Below are 20551 nucleotides of genomic sequence, written 5' to 3' on the forward strand. Positions count from 1 at the left end.
GTAGAATAACTGTTCAGGAAAGAGGGGCTGGCCTACAAGTGGTGCAATATAGATTCATCACAATCAAAGTGGGGTTAAAAGGGATAACTTGTGAGGAGAGGTTACGCTACACTGTATTTGCATTTCCAGTTACAGAAGTAGTTCTATCCATTTTATTTTAGTGTTAAAAATGATTCAATAAAAAGAAATACTTGCGAGAAAACACAGAACGAGCAAGAACCAACTTAAAATCGGAAACCAACATTCCAAAAATAAAATCAGAAAGATTTTTTCACACAAAGGATGGTAGAAATCTGACACTCTCCAGAAGATACATCTGACTAATTACAGCCTACAAGACCAAGCAGATGGGTTTCTGTTAGGTAAGGATATGAAAGGATATGGAGTAAATGGAAAAATGGTGTTATGCCAGAGATCAGCAATTCTGTGGCCCCACAGCTTGACCAGTCTTTAAGCTCCCACCAGTGTAAAAACGTGAAAGTCCTGCATCATTAGTCAAGAGTTAAGCTTTAAATATTGGAATTATCACTTCGGTACACATCCCTTTTGCTCCTTCCCACCACATTCCTTCCTTCAGCACAAGAGCAAACTATTGCAGATGTAGGAACTTCCAAATGTATAGCAGGTCAGGCTGTATCTGAGGGAGGGAGAAATAGTTAATGATTCACATTGGATTCATAGAGTTATACAGCTTGGAAACAGGCCCTTCAACCCGACTCATCCATGCTGCCTAAGGTGCCTACTTAAGCTAATTCCATTTGTCTGTGTTTGGTCCACATCCCTCTTTACCTTCCCCATCCATGTACCTGTCCAAATATCTTTTAAACAATGTAATTTTACCCGCCTCTACTACTTCCTCTGTCAGCTTGTTCTACATAGCCATCACACTCTGTGTGCAAAAACTTGCCTTTCAAATGCCCTTTAAATCTTTCCTCTCTCACCTTAAATCTAAGCCCTCTAGTTTTAGACTCCCTTACCCTGGGGAAAAGACTGACTACCTACCCTATCTATGCCCCTCATGATTTTATAAACCTCTATAAGGTCACCCCTCAGTCTCCTTCACTCCATGGAAAGCAGTCCCAGCCCATCCAGTCTCTCCTTATAACTCAAGCTCTTCAGTCCAGACAACAACCTTGTAAATCTTTCCTGCACCCTCTCTAGCGTACTGGGCTACCTGAACTGCACACACTATTCCAGGCAGTCTCACCAACATTTTGTACAACTGTAACATGGCGTCCCAACTGTTGTAACCAATGCCAAGGCCAATGAAGGCAAACATAGTATACGCCTTCTTCATCACTGTCTACCCGTGTTGTCACTTTCAAGGAACTATGTACTTGTACTCCTCCGTCTAACTTTTCAATAACATTACCCAGGGCCCTGCCATTCATTGTGCATGTCCTGCCCTGTTTTTACTTCCCAATGCATCACTTCACAGCTGTCTGAGTTAAATTCCATCTAACATTTCTTTGACCATTTTCCCAGTCTAGATCCTGTTGTAACCTTGGACAACCTTCTTCACTGTCCACTACCATCTACAAACTCACTAATCATAGGAACACAGAAAACCTACGGCACAATTCAGGCCCTTTGGCCCACAAAGCTGTGCCAAACATGTTCCTACCTTAGAGACCTATAGCCCTCTATTTTTCTCAGCTCCATGTACCTATCCAAAAGTCTCTTAAAAGACCCTATTGTATCCACCTCCACCACAGTTGCCGGTAGCCCATTCCATGCACTCACCACTCTCTGAGCAAAAAACTTACCCCTGACATCTCCTCTATACCTACTTCCCAGCACCTTAAACCTATGTCCTCTTGTGGCAACCATTTCAGCCCCAGGAAAAAGCCTCTGACTACCTACCGATCAATGCCTCTCATCATCTTATATACCTCTATCAGGTCCCCCCTCATCCTCCGTCACTCCAAGGAGAAAAGGCCGAGTTCCCTCAATCTGCTTTCATAAGGAATGCTCCGCAATCCAGGCAGCATCCTTGTAAATCTCCTCTGCACCCTTTCTAGGGCTTCCACATCCTTCCTGTAGTGAAGTGACCAGAACTGAGCACAGTATTCCAAGTGGGGTCTGACCAGGGTCCTATATAGCTGCAGCTTTACCTGTCAGCTCCTAAATTCAATTCCACGGTTGATGAAGGACAATGCACCATATGCCTTCTTAACCACAGAGTCAACCTGTGCAGCTGCTTTGAGCGTCCTATGGACTCAGACCCCAAGATCCCTCTGATCGTCCACACTGCCTAGAGTCCTACCATTAATACTATACTCTGCCATCATATTTGGCCTACCAAAATGAACCACTTCACACTTATCTGGGTTGAACTCCATCTGCCACTTCTCAGCCCAGCTTTGCATCCTATCTATGTCCTGCTGTAACCTCTGACAGCCCTCCACACTATCCACACCTCCAACATTTGGAGGTCATCTAAAACATTAATATTTATGACAAACAAAAGGGGACCCAGCACTAATCCCTGCGGCATATCACAGGTCACAAGCCTCCAATATGGAAAAGCAGCTCTCCACTGCCACCCTCTGCCTCCTACCACTGAGCCAATGTTGAAGCCAACAGGCTAATTCACCCTGGATCCCATGCGTTCAACACAATCATTCCATCCAAACTCATCATCAAGCTTCAAGACCTGGGCCTCTGCACCTCCCTCTGCAACTGGATACTCGACTGGCTCATCAGTAGACCTCAATCAGTGAGGACTGGTAACAACATCTCCTCCTTGCTGACCACCAACACAGGCACACCTCAAGGCTGCATGCTTAGCCCCCTGCTCTACTCTCTGTACACACATAATGTGTGGCTAAGCACAGTCCCAATGCCATATACAAATTCACTGATGACACCACTGTTGTTGGACAGTGGTGATGAGTCAGATTGCTGGGGTGAGATAGGACACCTGGTTGAGCCGTACCACAACAACAATCTCTCGCTCAACATCAGTAAAACTAAAGAGCTGATTGTTGACTTCAGGAAGGGGAAGGAGAGCCACCGTGTGCCAGTCTACTTTGGGGGAATCAGTGGTGGAGAGATTCAACAGTTTCAAATTCCTGGGCGTTGACATATCAGATGACCTGTCCTGGGCCCAGCACATAGATGCAATCACAAGGAAGGCACGCCAGCATCTTTACTTTCTTAGTCACCGAACACTCTAACAAACTTCTACAGATGTACTATTGGAAGTACCCTGATTGGTTGCATCATGGTCTGGTACAGCAATTCGAATGTGCAGGAACGCAAGAAGCTGCAGAGAGTAGTGGACTCAGCCCAATACTGCCTCAAGAAGGCAACATCCATCATTAAAATATCCCCACCATCCAGGCCATGACATCTTCTCGCAGCTACCTTCAGGCAAGAGGTAGAGAAGCCTGAAGTCCCACACCACCAGGTTGAAAAACAGCTATTTCCCTTCAACCACTTGGTTCTTGTACCAACTGGCACAACCCTAATCACTAGTTTAGCAACACTATGACCACTTTGATCACTTTGTACTAAAGTATACTTTTTTTTTGTTCTAATTGTGTTTCTTGTAAAAATTGTGTACAATTTATGTTTACTTTGTTTTTCTTTCTTGTAAATACTGCTTATATGATGCTATTGCACCTGTGCATACATGTACTTGTGCATATGACAATAAACTTGACTTTGACTTCCTAAACTTCCAGACTAGCCTACCATGCAGGACTTTGACAAACGCCTTGCTAAAGTCCACACAGATAATGTCCACAGCCCTGCCCTCGTCAATCCTCTTGGTCACCTTTTTAAAAAACTGAATCAAATTTGTGATGCATTTTCCCCACACACAAAGCTATGCTAACTATCCCTAATCAGTCTTTGTCTTTCTAAATGCAAATAATTCTTGTCTCTCAGAATCTATTTCAGTAAGTTTCCTACCACTGACACAAGGCTCACCAGCCTGTAGTTCCCCGGCTTGTCCTTGCCGCCCTTCTTAAATAAAGGAACAATAATAGCCATCCTCCAGTCTTCTAATACCTCATCTGTGGCTAATGAAAATACTAAATCTCTGCCAGAACCCAAACAATCTCTTCTCTTGCTTCCCACAACATCCTAAGATACAACTGGTCAGGCCCCAGGGACTTGTCCACCTTTATGCCCTTCAAGACCGCCAACACCTCTTTCGTAATGTCGATATTAATGATTTGATATCAGAACTGAAAACCTCAATGACTTGAAACCTTAACCGTTTCTCCAGAGATGCATCGACTCTTTCTCCTTCAGTCGTAGGCAAACGGGCAGGCAAAGCGCAAGTTCATCCCTTTACCCAAGATCTGGCACTATTTTTGGTCACGCTTAAATCACAACCAATGCAACACTGATTGAGGTTGGATTTCTGACTCAGGCCCTCGTAGCTGAAACTGGGACCAAAAATGTGTGGGAGATTTCAATTAAATTTTATAATATCTACCATGAAGGTAAAGAGGATGCTAATGCCTTTTGGTAAATCAACAATAATTTTTTTAATAATGAACATATCACATTCCATAGGATGCTTTAGACTGTGATATGTTTAATAATCTAAACATTGCTTCTTTGTTACTCAGCCTATCAGGTGCTGAACTACACAGGTTCCACTCCTTTGCCACAAGGAGTTAATTGATTTCAATCGGCAACACAAGGACCCTGTGGAGGGACGAGCTCAGCCACGATGTTTCTATCGCTGAATGGCACGCTGACTGACACTCTCCTGGTGTTTCATTCATGAAAAAAAAACTACATCAAGAAAGTGATGCCAGTTGAACGTCATAGCTGTTCTTTCCTCATTGATAACATCACGTATTCACTACAGGCAATATTAACAGTACAGAGAAAGTTTCAAAAGAATTTAAGGTAGGAAGCTGCAAGTTTGTGAGAGCATAAAATGTTATAACATGGTAGACATGGGATTTCCTTGTTCGAGTCTACTGCATGACAGGAGCTCCATCTGCTGACAACCTTTGACAATATTCTCCCACACTGGAGGTTTAGTTAAATCACTGGGTAAATTCAATGTCTTCTGAAAGTTTATACTGTGGAGTCAGGATGCATGGATTGATTTTCTAAATGTTGCCCTGTACAAGAGAAAAGACAAACTGAAATAACCAGTGCAGAGTAAGTTTGCAACTCTCCCACCTCAGGTGGAAAGCATTCTGACTCGTTGCACCACGGCCTGGTATGGAAACTCCAATGCACAGGGACGCAAGAGGCTACAGAGAGTGGTGGGACTCACCCAGTTCCATCATGAGTACAGCTCTCCCACTATCAAGAACATGCACAAGATGCGATGTCTCAGGAAAGCAATATCCATCATCAAGGACCCCCATCATCTGGGCCATGCCCTCTTCTCGTTGTTGCCATCAAGCAGGAGGTACAGGAGCCTGACGACTCACACCTCAAGGTTCAACAACAGCTTCTTCCCCACTGCCATCAGGTTCTTGAACCGACCTGAAAAACCTTGATTCTACCTCAGATTATATTTCCTTTAACTTGCATGAATGTCGTTATGTTAATTTTTGTTTATTTTGCAGTGTAAATTATGTATAATTTATGTTAATTTAACTTTATGCAATTTATCTTGTCATATTTGTAATGTACTGTGCTGCTGCTGCAAAACGCTAATTTTCATGGCATTTATACTCTGGGTATGTATGCCCATGACAGTGAACTTGAACTTGACTTGCAAAATGGTTATACATTGTTTACATTTGGTAAAGCATAAAGCCAAGGCTTGGGAAAGACCACTAGCACAATGAATCAGAAGGACAAAGACTGCTTTACCACCAGCCTGGGCTCCTCAGTGAGTGCATCAGTGGAAATTCCACATACTCTTATCGTCAGAGAATCATACAGTGCAGAAACTGGCATCTCAGCCCACCCTATCCATGTTGGCCATCAAGTACATACCCATACTAATCATGTTTTTCAACATTCGACCTGTTGCCTTCTATACCATGGCGATTCAAGTTTTACCCAAATACTTAAATGTTGTGAGAGTCTCTGCCTTCATCACCCCCTTCCAGGATTCAACCACCCAATGGGGGAAAAGTTCCTCAAGTTGCTTCTAAATCTCCTTCCCCCTACTTTGAACTTACACGTTCTTGAAGTACCAGTGGTTACGATTTCTACATGCTCTGGGGAGGCTGGCGTCAAGTAGCCCCCTTGGAGAGATGGCAATCATCTGTGGAATCCCCACCTGCCACAATATGGAGCCTACAGGAATGATGGGTGAACTGCTGGAAATAGGTGGCTGGATGCCGGCAGAATGTTGGTGAAGTGTTACAGCATTAGTGGCACAAGGCTCTTTTATTCTAAAATATGTACAAAGGGACTGCAAGTGGACACCGCTAGAGAGTAATACACACAATTTGCAACCTCACCAAAGTTCCCTCTTCCTTAGGGGTCTCCACTGCCCAGTATTATGCTGCTCCTTTACAATGATTTTGACCAGGGGGATGCCTCTTAAACATTCAGTAGCATTCAAATCCAAAGTCTGGGGCACAACTAAATGGCACTTATACACTTGCTATTACACGCGGTGCCACTGCAGAGCACAGAAAGGAAACACAGGCAAGTCTAGGAGAAAGGCAAATGGGGTAAAGCAAAATGACTTTTCATATAGTACTAAAATAAAGTGCTTCCGGAATTTCTAGACCATTCTCTCTACTGTACTTCTCCATCCCGGAGGAATGTCCTTTGATGCAGGTGGAAAGTCTCCCAGTGTCCCTACCTTTGCTGAATTTATGGACTGGAATTTTCTTGAGCTGGTCCTTGGAGAGACGGTTCCTCCGGATCCTACGTCGATACTGCACACATCTCACTATCTGCAATACGAAGAACAAAGTAAGGTCTCAGGCTAGACAAAGATCTTATACTATAGAGTCAGGTTACTGTATGCTCACTCAAACTATCATGTTCCATACCCTGAAAACCCCACACACAAAAAAGATCCCTTAAAACAAGCAAGTAATTGCTTGAGGAAGTCTTAGATGACTGAGCAAGCCTTAAGGTGGATAAATCCCCAGGGACTGATGAGAAGTATCCCAGGCTGCTACTGGAGGCAAAAAAAGAAACTACTGGGGCCCTGACAGGAATGTTCAAATCTTCTCCAGCCACAGCTGAGGTTCAGATGACTGGAGGACAGCAAATGTGCTTCCTTTATTCAAGAAGGGCAGCAGGGGCACTCCATGAAATTACACACCTGCGAGTCTAACATCAGTGGTAGGAAGATAGTGGAAATATTCCCAGGGGCAGGATTAATCAAACTAGGAGAGGCTGGAATTAATCAACAGTAGACAGCATGACTTTATTAAGGGGACATCCTATTTGACTAAGTTGACAGAATTTTTCAGAGGTAACTGTGTGCCAATGAAGGTAGAGCCATTAATGTAGAGTACAGAGTCATACAACACGAAACAGGCCCTTCGGCCCAAATGGTCCATGCCGACCAAGGTGCTCATCTAAGATAGTTCCATTTGCCTGCGTTTGGCTCATATCCCTCTAAACCTTTCCTATCCATGTACCTGTCCAAGTGCCTTTTACATATTGTTAATGTACCTGCCTCAACCATTTCCTCTGGCAGCTCATTCCATATACTGACCACCCTTTGGGTGAAAAAGTTGCCCCTCAGGATCCTATTAAATCCCTCCCCTCTCACCTTAAACCTATTCCCTCTAGTTCTTGATTGCCCAACCCTGGGAAAAAGACTGTGTGCACTTACCCATCTATGCCCCTCATTCTCCTACACTCCAGTGAATAAAGTCCCAGTCTGCTCAACCGCTATAACTCAGTTCCTCGAATCCTGGCAACATCCTTGTAAATCTTTTCAGTATCCTTTCCAGCTTAAATGGCATATTTTCTACAGCAGGATGACCAAAACTGAACACAATACTCCAAATGTGCCCTCACCAATGTCTTATACAACTGCACCATCTATACTCAGTGCCCTGACTGAAGTAGGTCAGCATGCCAAAATCGTTCTTCACTACCGTGTCTACCTGTGACACTACTTTTATGGAACCATGTACTTGTATTTCTAAGTCCCTCTGTTCTACAACACTCTCCAGGGCCCTACATTTCACTGTGAAAGTCTAGGCTTCAATCAGCCCTGTGAAAACATTCGACATGGGAGACTGGTCCAAAAGGTAAGAGCCCATGGGATCCAGGTAAAGTTGGCAGAATAGATCTGTAATTTGCTTGGTAATAGGAGGCAATGTCTGTCTTTGCCATTGGCCTGTGACCACTGGTGTACTATAGGGATAAGCTCTAAGACTCTTGTTTGTTATATACATTAACAATCTGGATATGAATGCAGGAGGTACAAGTTTCCAGATGACATGAACATTGGTGGTGTTCACAGTGAAAAGGGTAGTTTTGAGCTTTTTAAACATATTGATGAGTTGTTATGCAAGGCAGAGTAACAGCAGATGGGATTCCATCTTGAAAAATGTGATGTTATGCATTTTGGGAGAACTAATAAGGTTAGGACACACAATGAACGTAGGGACCTTGGAAGCACTGAGGACAAAACAGCTCTGTACATTCGCTGATCAACTGTTATTATACAAATCCAAACAGGGTTCTAATATAGATGTTACAAATACCCCTGATAATCCTGGAGTGAGCAAGAGAGTGGAAGATTTGCCACAGTCCAAGATGCTAACCCTGCTACAGTGACTTATAATAGAACATGCACACATGATGACAGTTTTCAGATTTATGCTAATAAATGGAGGCTTCATGGGTTTCACTTCGGAAGACGTCGGGATTTCGGAGCAGATAAGTTTTTTTTATTTTTAATAGGGTTTTTATTATAAGGGTTAGATTTTATAAGGTTCTTAAGTTGTTTTATAAGTTTTTAATCGGGAATAGTGAGGGCTGGACTGCGCAGGCGTGTGACATCAGCAGGTAAGGCATGGGCAGTTTAAAAAGTGAACTGCCATATCCAGCGGGCAGCGTCAGAGCGGGCAGCCGAGTGTGAGGGAGCAGAGTGTTTTGGGCTTTGGCTCAAGGGGCTTTTGGCGTAAAGGGGTGAGGAAAGGTAGGTGACTTGAGTTAAGGAAGGGGTATGAATGAGGTTTCCTGTACTCAGTGTCAGATGTGGGAGTTCCCAGAGTCTCCCTGCCTCCGGGAAGGCTACATCTGCACCAGGTGTGTCGAGCTGCAGCTCCTGAGGGACCGTGTTAGGGAACTGGAGATGCAGCTCGATGACCTTCGTCTGGTCAGGGAGAATGAGGAGGTGATAGAAAGGAGTTATAGGCAGGTGGTCACACCGGGGCCACGGGAGTCAGGCAAGTGGGTCACAGTCAGGAGGGGGAAGGGGAAGGGGAAGAGTCAGGTACTAGAGAGTACCCCTGTGGCTGTACCCCTTGACAATGTACTCCTGCTTGAGTGCTGTTGGGGGAGACAGCCTACCTGGGGGAAGCAACAGTGGCAGTGTCTCTGGCACAGAGTCTGGTCCTGTGGCTCAGGAGGGCAGGGAAGGAGAGAGGGCACCAGTGATGGGCAGACAAGTGATTCTGTGGACACAGGAAAGAAACTCGGAAGGTAGTTTGCCTCCCAGGTGCCAGGGTCTGGGATGTTTCAGATTGCGTCCAAGATATCCTGAAGGGGGAGGGAGAACAGCCAGAGGTCGTGGTACATATTGGTACCAACGACATAGGTAGGGAAAGGAATGAGGTCCTGAAAAAAGACTATAGAGAATTAGGAAGGAAGTTGAGAAGCAGGACCTCAAAGGTAGTAATTTCTGGATTACTGCCTGTGCTAAGTGACAGTAGGTATAGGAACAGAATGAGGAGGAGGTTAGATGTGTGGCTGAGGGATTGGAGTAAGGAGCAGGGATTCAGATTTCTGGATCATTGGGGCCTCTTTTGGGGCAGGTATAACCTGTTCAAAGAGGACGGGTTGCACTTGACTCCCGGGGGACCAATATCTTGGCAGGGAGGTTTGCGGAGGCTACTGGGGAGGGTTTAAACTAGAATTGTTGGGGGGTGGGATCCGAACTGGAGACTGGGGAAGAGGTGTTTGGCTCTCAAATAGAGAAAGCTAGTAGTAGGTATGATAGCAGGTGATAGGCAGGCTCAGACATGTTTGAGATGTGTCTATTTTAACACAAGGAGTATTGTGAACAAGGCGGATGAGACAGCTTGGATCAATACTTGGAGCTATGATGTGGTGGCCATTACAGAGACTTGGATGGCTCAGGGACTGGAATGGTTGCTTCAAGTGCCGGGTTTTAGATGTTTCAGGAAGGACAGGGAGGGAGGTAAAAGAGGTGGGGGAGTGGCACTGTTGATCAGAGATAGTGTCACAGCTGTGGAAAAGGTGGACATCGTGGAGGGACTGTCACGGAGTCTCTGTGGTGGAGGTTAGGAATAGGAAAGGGTCAATAACTTTACTGGGTGTTTTTTATAGGCCACCCAATAGTTACAGGGATATTGAGTAGTAGATAGGGAAGCAGATCCTAGAAAGGTGTGGGAATAACAGAGTTGTTGTGATGGGGGATTTTAATTTCCCACACATCGATTGGCATCTCCAGACAGTGAGGGGTTTAGATGGGGAGGAGTTTGTTAAGTGTGTTCAGGAAGGATTCTTGACACAATATGTAGATAGGCCTACAAGAGGAGAGGCTGTGCTTGATTTGATATTGGGAAATGAACCTGGTCAGGTGTCAGATCTCTCAGTGGGTGAAAATTTTGGTGATAGTGATCATAATTCTATCTCCTTTACGTTAGCACTGGAGAGAGATAGGAACAGTCAGACTAGAAAGGCATTTACTTGGAGTGAAGGGAATTATGAGGCTCTCAGGCAGGAAATTGGAAGATTAAATTGGGAACAGATGTTCTCAGGGAAAAGTATGGAAGAAATGTGGCAAATATTCAGGGGATATTTGTGTGGAGTTCTGCATAGGCATGTTCCAATGAGACAGGGGAGTCACGAGAGGATACAGGAACCACGGTGTACAAAGGCTATAATAAATCTAGTCAAAAGGAAAAGAAGAGCATACAAAAGGTACAGAGAGCTAGGTAATATTAGAGATCAGGAAGAGTATAAGGCTAATAGGAAGAAGCTTAAGAAGGAGCTTAGGAGAGCCAGAAGGGGGCATGAGAAGGCCTTGGTGGGCAGGATTAAGGAAAACCCCAAAGCATTTCACAAGTATGTGAAGAGCAAAAGGATAAGATGCGAAAGAATAGGGCCTATCAAGTGCAGCAGTGGGAAAGTGTGTATGGATCTGGAAGAAATGGCGGAGGTATTTAATGAATACTTTACGTCAGTATTCACTACGGAAAAAGATCTGGGGGATTGTAGAGGGGACTTGCAGCGGGCTAAAAAGCTTGAGCATGTAGATATTAGGAAAGAGGAGGTGCTGAAACTTTTGGAAAGCATCAAGTTGGATAAGTCGCCGAGACTGGATGAGATGTACCCCAGGCTGCTGTGGGAGGCGAGGGAAGAGATTGCGGAGCCTCTGACAATGATCGTTGCATCGTCAATGGAGACGGGAGAGGTTCTGGAAGATTGGTGGGTTGCGGATGTTGTTCCCTTATTCAAGAAAGGAAGTAGGGATAGCCCAGGGAATTATAGACCGGTGAGTCTCACCTCAGTGGTTGGTAAGCTAATGGAGAAGATCCTGAGAGGCAGGATTTATGAACATTTGGAGAGGTATAATATGATTGGGAATAGTCAGCATGGCTTTGTCAAGGGCAGGTCCTGCCTTACGGGCCTGACTGAATTTTTTGAGGATGTGACTAAACACATCGATGAAGGGAGAGCAGTAGATGTAGTGTATATGGATTTCAGCAAAGTGTTTGATAAGGTACCCCATGCAAGGCTTATTGAGAAAGTAAGGAGGCATGGGATCCAAGGGGGCATTGCAGTGTGGATTCAGAACTGGCTGGCCCACAGAAGGCAAAGAGTGGTTGTTGAAGGGTCGTATTCTGCGTGGAGGTCGGTGACCAGTGGTTTACCTCAAGGATCTGTACTGGGACCCTTGCTCTTTGTGATTTTTATAAACAACCTGGATGAGGAAGTGGAAGGGTGGGTTAGTAAGTTTGCGGATGACACAAAGGTTGAGGGTGTTGTGGATAGTTTGGAGGGCTGTCAGAGGTTACAGAGGGACATAGATAGGATGCAAAGTTGGACTGAGAAGTGGCAGATGCAGTTCAACCCAGGTAAGTGTGAAGTGGTTCATTCTGGTAGGTCAAATATGATGGCAGAATATAGTATTAATGGTAGGACTCTTGGCAGTGTGGAGGATCAGAGGGATCTTGGGGTCCGAGTCCATAGGACGCTCAAAGTGGCTGCGCAGGTTGACTCTGTGGTTAAGAAGGCATATGGTGTATTGTCCTTCATCAATCGGGGAATTGAATTTAGGAGCCGAGAGGTATTGTTGCAGCTATATAGGTCCCTGGTCATACCCCACTTGGAGTACTGTGCTCAGTTCTGGTCACCTCACTACAGGAAGGATGTGGAAGCCATACGAAGGGTGCAGAGGAGATGTACTAGGATGCTGCCTGGAATGTGGAGCATGCCTTATGAAAGTAGGTTGAGGGAACTCGGCCTTTTCTCCTTGGAGTGACAGAGGATGAGGGGGGACCAGATAGAGGTATATAAGATGATGAGAGGTATTGATCAGGTAGATAGAGGCTTTTCCCCAGGGCTGAAATGGTGGCCACAAGAGGACATAGGTTTAAGGTGCTGGGGAGTAGGTATAGAGGAGATGTCAGGGGTAAGTTTTTTCCTCAGAGAGTGGTGAGTGCATGGAATGGGCTACTGGCGATGGTGGTGGAGGCAGATACGATAGGGTCTTTGAAGAGACTGTTGGATAGGTACATGGAGCTGAGAAAAATAGAGGGCTATGGGTAAGCCTAGTAATTTCTAGGATAGGGACATGTTAGGCACAGCTTGATGGGCTGAAGGGCCTGAATTGTGCTGTAGTTTTTCTATGTTCTAAATCCAGCTCTAACTCAGAACCTCCTTTATCTCTAAATTATCACTCTGTTTGTCTGACATCCAGAACAAAAGGCAATTGATGATAGGGCAGTGGATGTTGTCTCTTTGCAAGGTCCCCCATGATAGGCTGAACCAGAAGATTAAGATGCATCCAACGGTGACTTGGAGGTTTGGATTTTGGATTCAAAATTGCCTTGCCATTGAAGACAGAAGGTAGTGGTTGAAGAATGTTATTCTGATTGGAGGTCTGTGACTAGTGGTGTTCCACAGGGATCAGTGCTGGGACATCTGTTGTTTATGATATACAGTATGTAAGTGACTTGGAATTAGAATTGAAATTGGTTTATTATTGTCACTTGTACTGAGGTATAGTGAAAATCTTGTCTTGCATACCGTTCATACAGATCAATTCATTACACAGTGCACTGAGGTAGTACAAGGTAAAAACAATACAGAATGCAGAATAAAGTGTCACAGCTACAGAGAAAATGCAGTGCAGGTAGACAATAAGGTCCAAGGTCATAACGAGGTAGATTGTGAGGTCAAGACTCCAGTCGATGGGTTGGTTAGTAAGTTTGCAGAAGACACAAAAATTGGCAGACAGTGAAGAAGGTTGTCAAAGGGTACATCAGAATATAGATCAGTTGCAGATATTGGCGGAGAAATGGCAGATGGAGTTTAATCCAGGCAAGTGTGAAATATTGTACTTTGGGAGGTTAAATACAAGGACAAAGTATACAGTTAATGGCAGAACCCTTAACAGCACTGATGTACAGAGGAATCTTGGGATGCAAGTTCACAGCTCCCTAAAAGTGGCAACACAAGTAGATAAAGAAGGTGTACAGCATATTTGCCTTCATCAGTTGGGGCACTGAGTACAAGAGTCAGGAAGTCATGTTGCAGCTGTATAAAACTTTGGTTAGGTCACATTTGGAGTACTGTGTGCAGTTCTGGTTACCCCATGACAAGAGGATGTGGAGACTTTGGAAAAGATGCAGAAGAGGGTCACCAGGATGCTGCCTGTTAGCTGCAAAGAGAAGTTGGAAAAATTGGATTGTTTTATCTGGGACGTCAGAGGCTGAGGGGAGACCTGATAAAAGTTTTTAAGATTATGAGAGGCACAGATAGGATAGACAGTCAGAATCTTTTTCCCAGGGTAGAAATGTCAATTAGAGGGTTTAGCCTTAACCTAAGAGGGAGCAGCTTTAAAGGAGATTCATGAGACAAGTTTTTGTTTACACAGAGAGTGGTGGGTGCCTGGAATGGACTGCCAGGCACAGTGGTGCAAGCGGATACAATAGTGGTGTTTAAGAGGCTTTTAGGTAGGCACATGAATATGCAGTGAATGGAAGGATATAGATCATGTTCAGGCAGAAGGGACTAGTTTAATTTGGCATCATGTTCGGCACAGACATGGTGGGCCTAAGGACCTGTGTTGTACAGTTCTATGTTCCATGTGAAAAAACTTTTGAACTAAATATCAGGAAGATTAGAACCATCGTCTTTAATCTCAGTCTTGGTTCTGCATCCCCTGACTTCAGTTCTCTTTGGCATGTGTCTGAGACTGAACCAGACTGCTTGAAACCTAGTGGCAGATTTGCTTCACTACTAACACCTCCTTAACAGTGTTGAACTTTGCCTCTGCCTCAATTCACCTCTTACTGCCTCATCTGTGCCTTTGTTACTCTAGACAAGTATTTCAATACCATTCTGCTCGGCCTCTTTGATTCCTCTCTCCGTACACAACAAGGTTATTCAAATACCTGCTGCCTGTGCTCTCAGTCATGTCCCATTCACCCACACCCATCAACACAAAAATCTTAGTGGCTTCCAATTAAGTAGCACCTCAATATTTCTTGTTTTCCAGTTCTCTTCTCAACCTCTACAATTTCCTCCAGCCCTACAATCCCTCAACTTATCTGCAGTCCTCGTTACTTGTTTTTTTGGTCTCTGTTCCTATCTCTTTTTTAACCCTTTTACTTTCTCCATTAGTTATGCATCTTTGAATCCGTGGCTCTATTCCAAATACAACGTTATGCGTTTCTTAGTATCCTTTGCTGAGTTGTTTCAAAGTTCACAATTAAAACAGTAGTCAAGACTTGGGAACTTGGTTGTGCGCAAGTCAGAACCGTTGGTTCAATTCTCACAACGTATGTACGACAATGGATACGAGAAGAAACTGACTGTTGTAGTCCAGCCAGTAAGCCCTAACCTGTGGCAGGTTCTCATGTTTGACTTGGAACCAGTTTCCATGTCCTACAGTGCTGCACTGAAACTGTATGCCTGTCTGAGGGGACGGGGGGAATCAATGTGGGTTCAGGGATGGGTTGGAGGGGCACGAAGTAGGGCATAATAATAGATGATCCCAGTCAAGAGCACCATAGTGTGCAGGTCTTTAACTTTCTTCCACAATCTGTACTCGTGTGCTGAATGTTCCATTGCACACAGACCCCAGTACCCACAGGTTATGCCTAACTGTGGCAATTTGTTCCCTTAGCTTCAATTCCAGAGTCACTCTGGACACTGCTTAACCATATTCCAACTGACAGAACGATAATTGGAAAGTAACAATGTTGAAACCCTTTCAATATGCAGAACTCTAACAGTGATATGGTCTGCATCATGCACTTACCATGACAGTGATCATGACAACAATCACAATTCCAACCACACCAGTAAATGGAATGAGGTAATATCCCAGCGGGAAGCTGAAGTCTGGCATCAATATAACGTAAGCACTGTGAATAGACACAACAAGGAGGAATGTTTGGAGAGGAGACTGACACAGGCAGCTCTGATATCGAGGAAAACACACCACCACCATTACTGCAACAATTAGAACAACCATGTGAAATAACATAACAGTTAAGCAGTATAAATGACTTCTGCAATGCAATTAGGCTACTGGAACTTAAGGGAGCCAAAGGATTCAGTTGCCTCACAAAAGTAGAAGGAGATAGGCACAATTGTGATGTCCTCCACTTCAAACTTAAAGCCATTGCAGCTTTCAGATGAGAACCTTGCAGTGCAAACATCAGCTACTTTGTAATGGCAGAACTGACCCCTAACATCTAGAGAATGACCACTTCCAAGCCCATATAGGCAATCAGATCATCCATTCCTTCCTGGCCTTTCTACTTGTTAGCATCCCTGAATCTCAGCCCTTAAAGAGGTTACATGTTTGACTTGGAACCAGCCTCTATGCCCTACAACAGAGTTCTGAAACATCTGCCTGTGTAGGGGGAGAATGTGAATTTGGGGAAGGGTAAAAGGGCATAATATGGATGATCTGAGAGATCCCAAGAATACTACAGCTGACAGCACCTCCCAAACCAGGGGAATGTCAACCTGTGTAGGTGCCCGTCTAAGTTATTCATCATCCTGACTTGGTAATATATCGCTGCACCTTCAGTGTTGGAGGATCTAAATCTTGGATCCCCTAACAGCACTGGGGGACCAATTTGCACACAAAGATTTTAAAGGAGGTGGCTGTAGAGATAGCGCTGTCATTGGTTGAAGGTTTCCAAAACTACTGAATTCTGGAAGGGTAACAGCAGATTAGAAAACAGCAAATGTGACTCCCTTCTTCAAGAATGGAGGGAGACAAAAAGCAGTTAACCATAGATTAGTTAGTAGAATATCTATTGATGGCAAGATGCCAAAGTCAATAGTAAAACAAATAGCTAATCCTTTAGGAAAGTTTAATATAAGCAACCAAGGCTAACGTGAACCTGATTGGATCTATCCCAGGTTATTGAGAAAAGCAAGAGAGGTTGTTGCTGGGGCCTTGGCGGAGATCTTTGTATCCCAGGTGATATCCCAGAGGACTGGAAAATAGCCAGTGTTGTTTCTCTGTTTAAGAAGGGCAATAGAGACAATCCAGGAAATTACAGGCAATTGAGCCTTATCAGTGTAGGGAAATTATTGGAAAATATTCTTAGAGATAAGATTTATTCGAATTTGGAAAAACAGTTATTTGGGATAGTCAGTATGGCTTTGTGGAGGGAAGTCATGTCTTATAAACTTAATTGTGTTTTTTGACAAGATGATTGATAAGGGCATGGCAGTGGATACATTAGCAAATCTTTCGACAAGGCTCCTCATGGTAGGCTAATTTAGAAGATTAAGACACATGGGATCCATGGAGACTTGGTAGACTGGATTCAAAATTGGCTCAGCCATAGAAGACAAAGGGTAGCGGTGAAAGGGTGTTATTCTGACTGGAGGTCTGTGACCAGTGGTGTTTTGCAGGGATCCGTGCTGGGGCATCTGTAGTTTGTGATATATAAAAAGTAATTGGATGAAAATGTAAGCGGGCTGATTAGTAAGTTTGAAGGCAATACAAAAATTGGTGGAGCTGTGGATAGTGAGGAAGATTGTCAAAGGAGTCAACAGGATATGGACCAGTTGGAAATATGGACAGAGAAATGCCGATGGAGTTTAATCTGGACGTGTGAGGTGTTGCATTTTGGGAGGTCAAATGTAAGAGGAAAGTATACAGTAAACAGCAGGATCCCTTAACAGCATTGATGTATAGAGTTATCCTGGGGTACAAGTCCATTGCACCGTGAAAGTTGCAACACAAGTGGATAAGGAGGTAAATAGGTGTATGGCATGCTTGCCTTCATAAATCGGGGTGTCGAGTACAAAAGTCAGGAAGTCAGGTTGCAGTGTATAAAACTTTGGTTAGGCCACATTTGGAGTATTGTGTGCAGTTCTGGTTGCTGCATTACATCTTTGGAGAGGATGCAGAAGAGATTCACCTGGATGTTACTAGAGAGTATTAGCTACAACGAGAGGCTGGTCAAACTTGGATTGATTTCTCTGGAGTGTCAGAGATTGAGGGGTGATCTGATAGAAGTATTTAAAATTATGAGAGGTACAGATATGGTAGATAGTCAAAGTCTCTTTCCCAGTGTGCAACTGTCAAATATGAGAGGGTATAGCTTTCAGGTGAGAGGGGAAAGTTTAAAGGAGGTTTATGAGGCAAGTTTTTTGTTGCACACACAGAGAGTGGTAGGCGCCTGGAACGTGCTGCCTGAAGAAGCGTTAGAAGCAGATAGCAACATTTAAGAGGCATTTAGAAAGTCAAATGAACAGGCAGGGAATAGATAGATATAGACCATGTGCAGCCAGATAAGATTTGTTTAAATTGGCATCATGGTCGGCAGACACATGGTGAGCTGAAGGGCCTGTTCCTGTGCTGTACTGTTCAGTGTTCTAACAAATTTGTTTTGAGTACTTCGAGGATGTAACAAGCAGGGTTGATAGAAGGGAATCTATGATGTAGTGTATGTGGAGTTCCAAAAGGCATGTGACAAGATGCCACATAAGAGGCTGGTGCACTTCTGCACTCATGGTATTGGGGTAAATGTGTGAGTATGGATTGAAGACTGGTTATCACACAGACCAATCATTGGAATAAATGGGTCTTTTTCAGGTTGGAAGGATGCAACTAGTGGAGTGCCCCAAGGATCAGTTATTGGCCCTCAACTATTTACTATTTATATTAATGACCTGGAGAAAGGGGTGGAATGCAGAATATCTAAATTTTAGGAGGAAGGGCAGATTGCAATGAGGAAATGGTGACTCTGCAACAGGACATTAACAGGTTGGATGAGCAGGAAAAAAACATGGCAAGTGGGGTCTAATGTGGGAAAGTTTGAGATCAATGCACTTTGGTAAGAGGAATCAAAAAGCAGATTGCTATCTCAAAGGAGAGAAATTAGAAATTAGTGAAGTACAAAGGTGTCCTTGAGCATGACTCACAAAGGTTGGCAGGCAAGTGCAGCAGGTAGTTAAGGCCACAAACCTCATACTAATTGGCCTTTATTGCTAGATGAATAGATTCAGAAATAGACTAGTATTATTAGAACTTCCTTGGGTGTGGACAAGGTTATACCTGGAGTATTGTGCAGTTTTGATTTGTTTATTTAAGAAAGGATGTAGTAGTATTGGACACAGTTCAAAAGAGATTCACCAGACTAATTTCTGGGGTGAGAGGATTGTCCTATCACAAGCAGCTGAAGAAATTGGAGTTAAGAACACAGGTCCTCCCCAGCTTATGAATGCCTGACTTATGTACGGCTCATACATATGAACAAGCTTTTGAGAGACTGGCAGGAGGCCAGATTTGCTGGAGGTTGTGGGGCTGCAGGCATCTTCTGCCATGTGAGAACTCCGTTCATGGCCACATTTCTGACTATTCAGGTTAGAAACAGTTCACAGGAATGGATCCCTGTCATAGCCTAGGAAGGATCTGTAATGGATGATCTTATTGAAACATGTAAGATCCTAAGGAGGCATGACAGGGTATATGTTGAGATGTTTTCATGAGTGGGAGAATCTTCAATGAGGGAACACAAGATGCAAGATAAGGAGCCAGTCATTTAAGACTGAGAGATATAGGAATTTCTTTTTGCAGAGGGTGGTGAATCTTCTTCCCCAGAGGTTGTGGAAGCTAGATTACTGGAGGTATTTTAAGAGGCACATGGGATCTAAGACAAACTGGATAATTGGATCCAAAATTGCCTCCATAATAGAAGGCAGAGGGTAATGGTGGAAAGATGTTTTTCTGATTGGAAGTTTGTGACAAGTGGTGTCCCATAGGAATAGGTTCTGGAACCTTTGCTGTTTGTGATATATATTAACAACTTAGATACAAATTTAGGAGATATGATTAGTAAGCTTGTGGATGACACAAAAGTTGTTGGTGGTATGGAATGCAAGGAAGGTTGTCCGAGCCTATAACAGGATATAGATCAAATGGAGAGTTTGGCGGAGGACTGGCAGATGGAAATATTTCCTAATAAGTGCAAGGTGGTGAATTATGGGAAGTCATATAAAGGTAATAATAGACTAAATGGCAGGACACTACTACTGAACATAGAGATCTAGGGGTCTGAATCCATAGTCCTCAGAAAGTGGCAATACAGGTGTATAGGGTGGAGGAGGAGGAATATGGCATGCTTACCGTCATAGATCGGGACACAGAATATAGGAGTTGGGATATTGCAACTTAGGACACACTTGGGAGTATTGTGTGCAGATCCAGTCGCCAAACTATAGGAAGGATGTGATTGAGCTAGAGAGAGAGTGCAGAGGAGAGGCACCAGGGCAGCGCCTGGATTGGAGGAATTTAGTAATGGGGAGAGATTAGATAGGCTGGGGTCATTTTCCCTGCAATGAAGGAGATCAAAGGGTGACCTGATAGGGCAAGTAGAATCTTTTTTTTTACATAGCAGGGGTATCAAGAACAAGACAGCATAGATTTAAGGTGAGAGGAAGGAGTTTTAAAAGGAATCTGAGGGGTAAGACTTTTTTTTTACACAGAGAGAGGCAAGGTGGTGGAATCAGATACAATTACTGTGTTTAAGAGGCATTTATATACTTAAATAGGCAAAGGCACAGAAAGATACAGTCCTAATGCAGACAAATGGGATTAGTGTAGATGGGCAAAAACATTGGCATGGATGTGTGGGCCGAAGGGCCTGTTTCTTGCTGAATGACTCAGTAACTCTATGAGGAGACAGATAAATTTTTGAAAGATTGGGGAATTGAGACTATAGGAAACTGGCACAGTAGG

At 43.9% G+C, this 20551-nt stretch overlaps 1 protein-coding gene across 1 annotated transcript in view; it reads right to left on the reverse strand.

Moving 5' to 3' along the window:
• Positions 1-6632: 6632 nt before the first annotated feature.
• LOC127586658 (E3 ubiquitin-protein ligase RNF167-like) overlaps positions 6633-20551 on the reverse strand; it is a 64745-nt gene continuing 50826 nt past the window's right edge. Inside the window, exons 8-9 of the mRNA XM_052044774.1 lie at positions 15599-15704; positions 6633-6842 (exon numbers count right to left, since the gene is read on the reverse strand). Coding sequence (XP_051900734.1) covers positions 6633-6842; positions 15599-15704 — 316 coding nt within the window. The remainder of the gene's footprint in view (positions 6843-15598; positions 15705-20551) is intronic.

This window comes from Pristis pectinata, chromosome 37 (assembly GCF_009764475.1).
Source record: "Pristis pectinata isolate sPriPec2 chromosome 37, sPriPec2.1.pri, whole genome shotgun sequence".
Classification (NCBI taxonomy): domain Eukaryota; kingdom Metazoa; phylum Chordata; class Chondrichthyes; order Rhinopristiformes; family Pristidae; genus Pristis; species Pristis pectinata.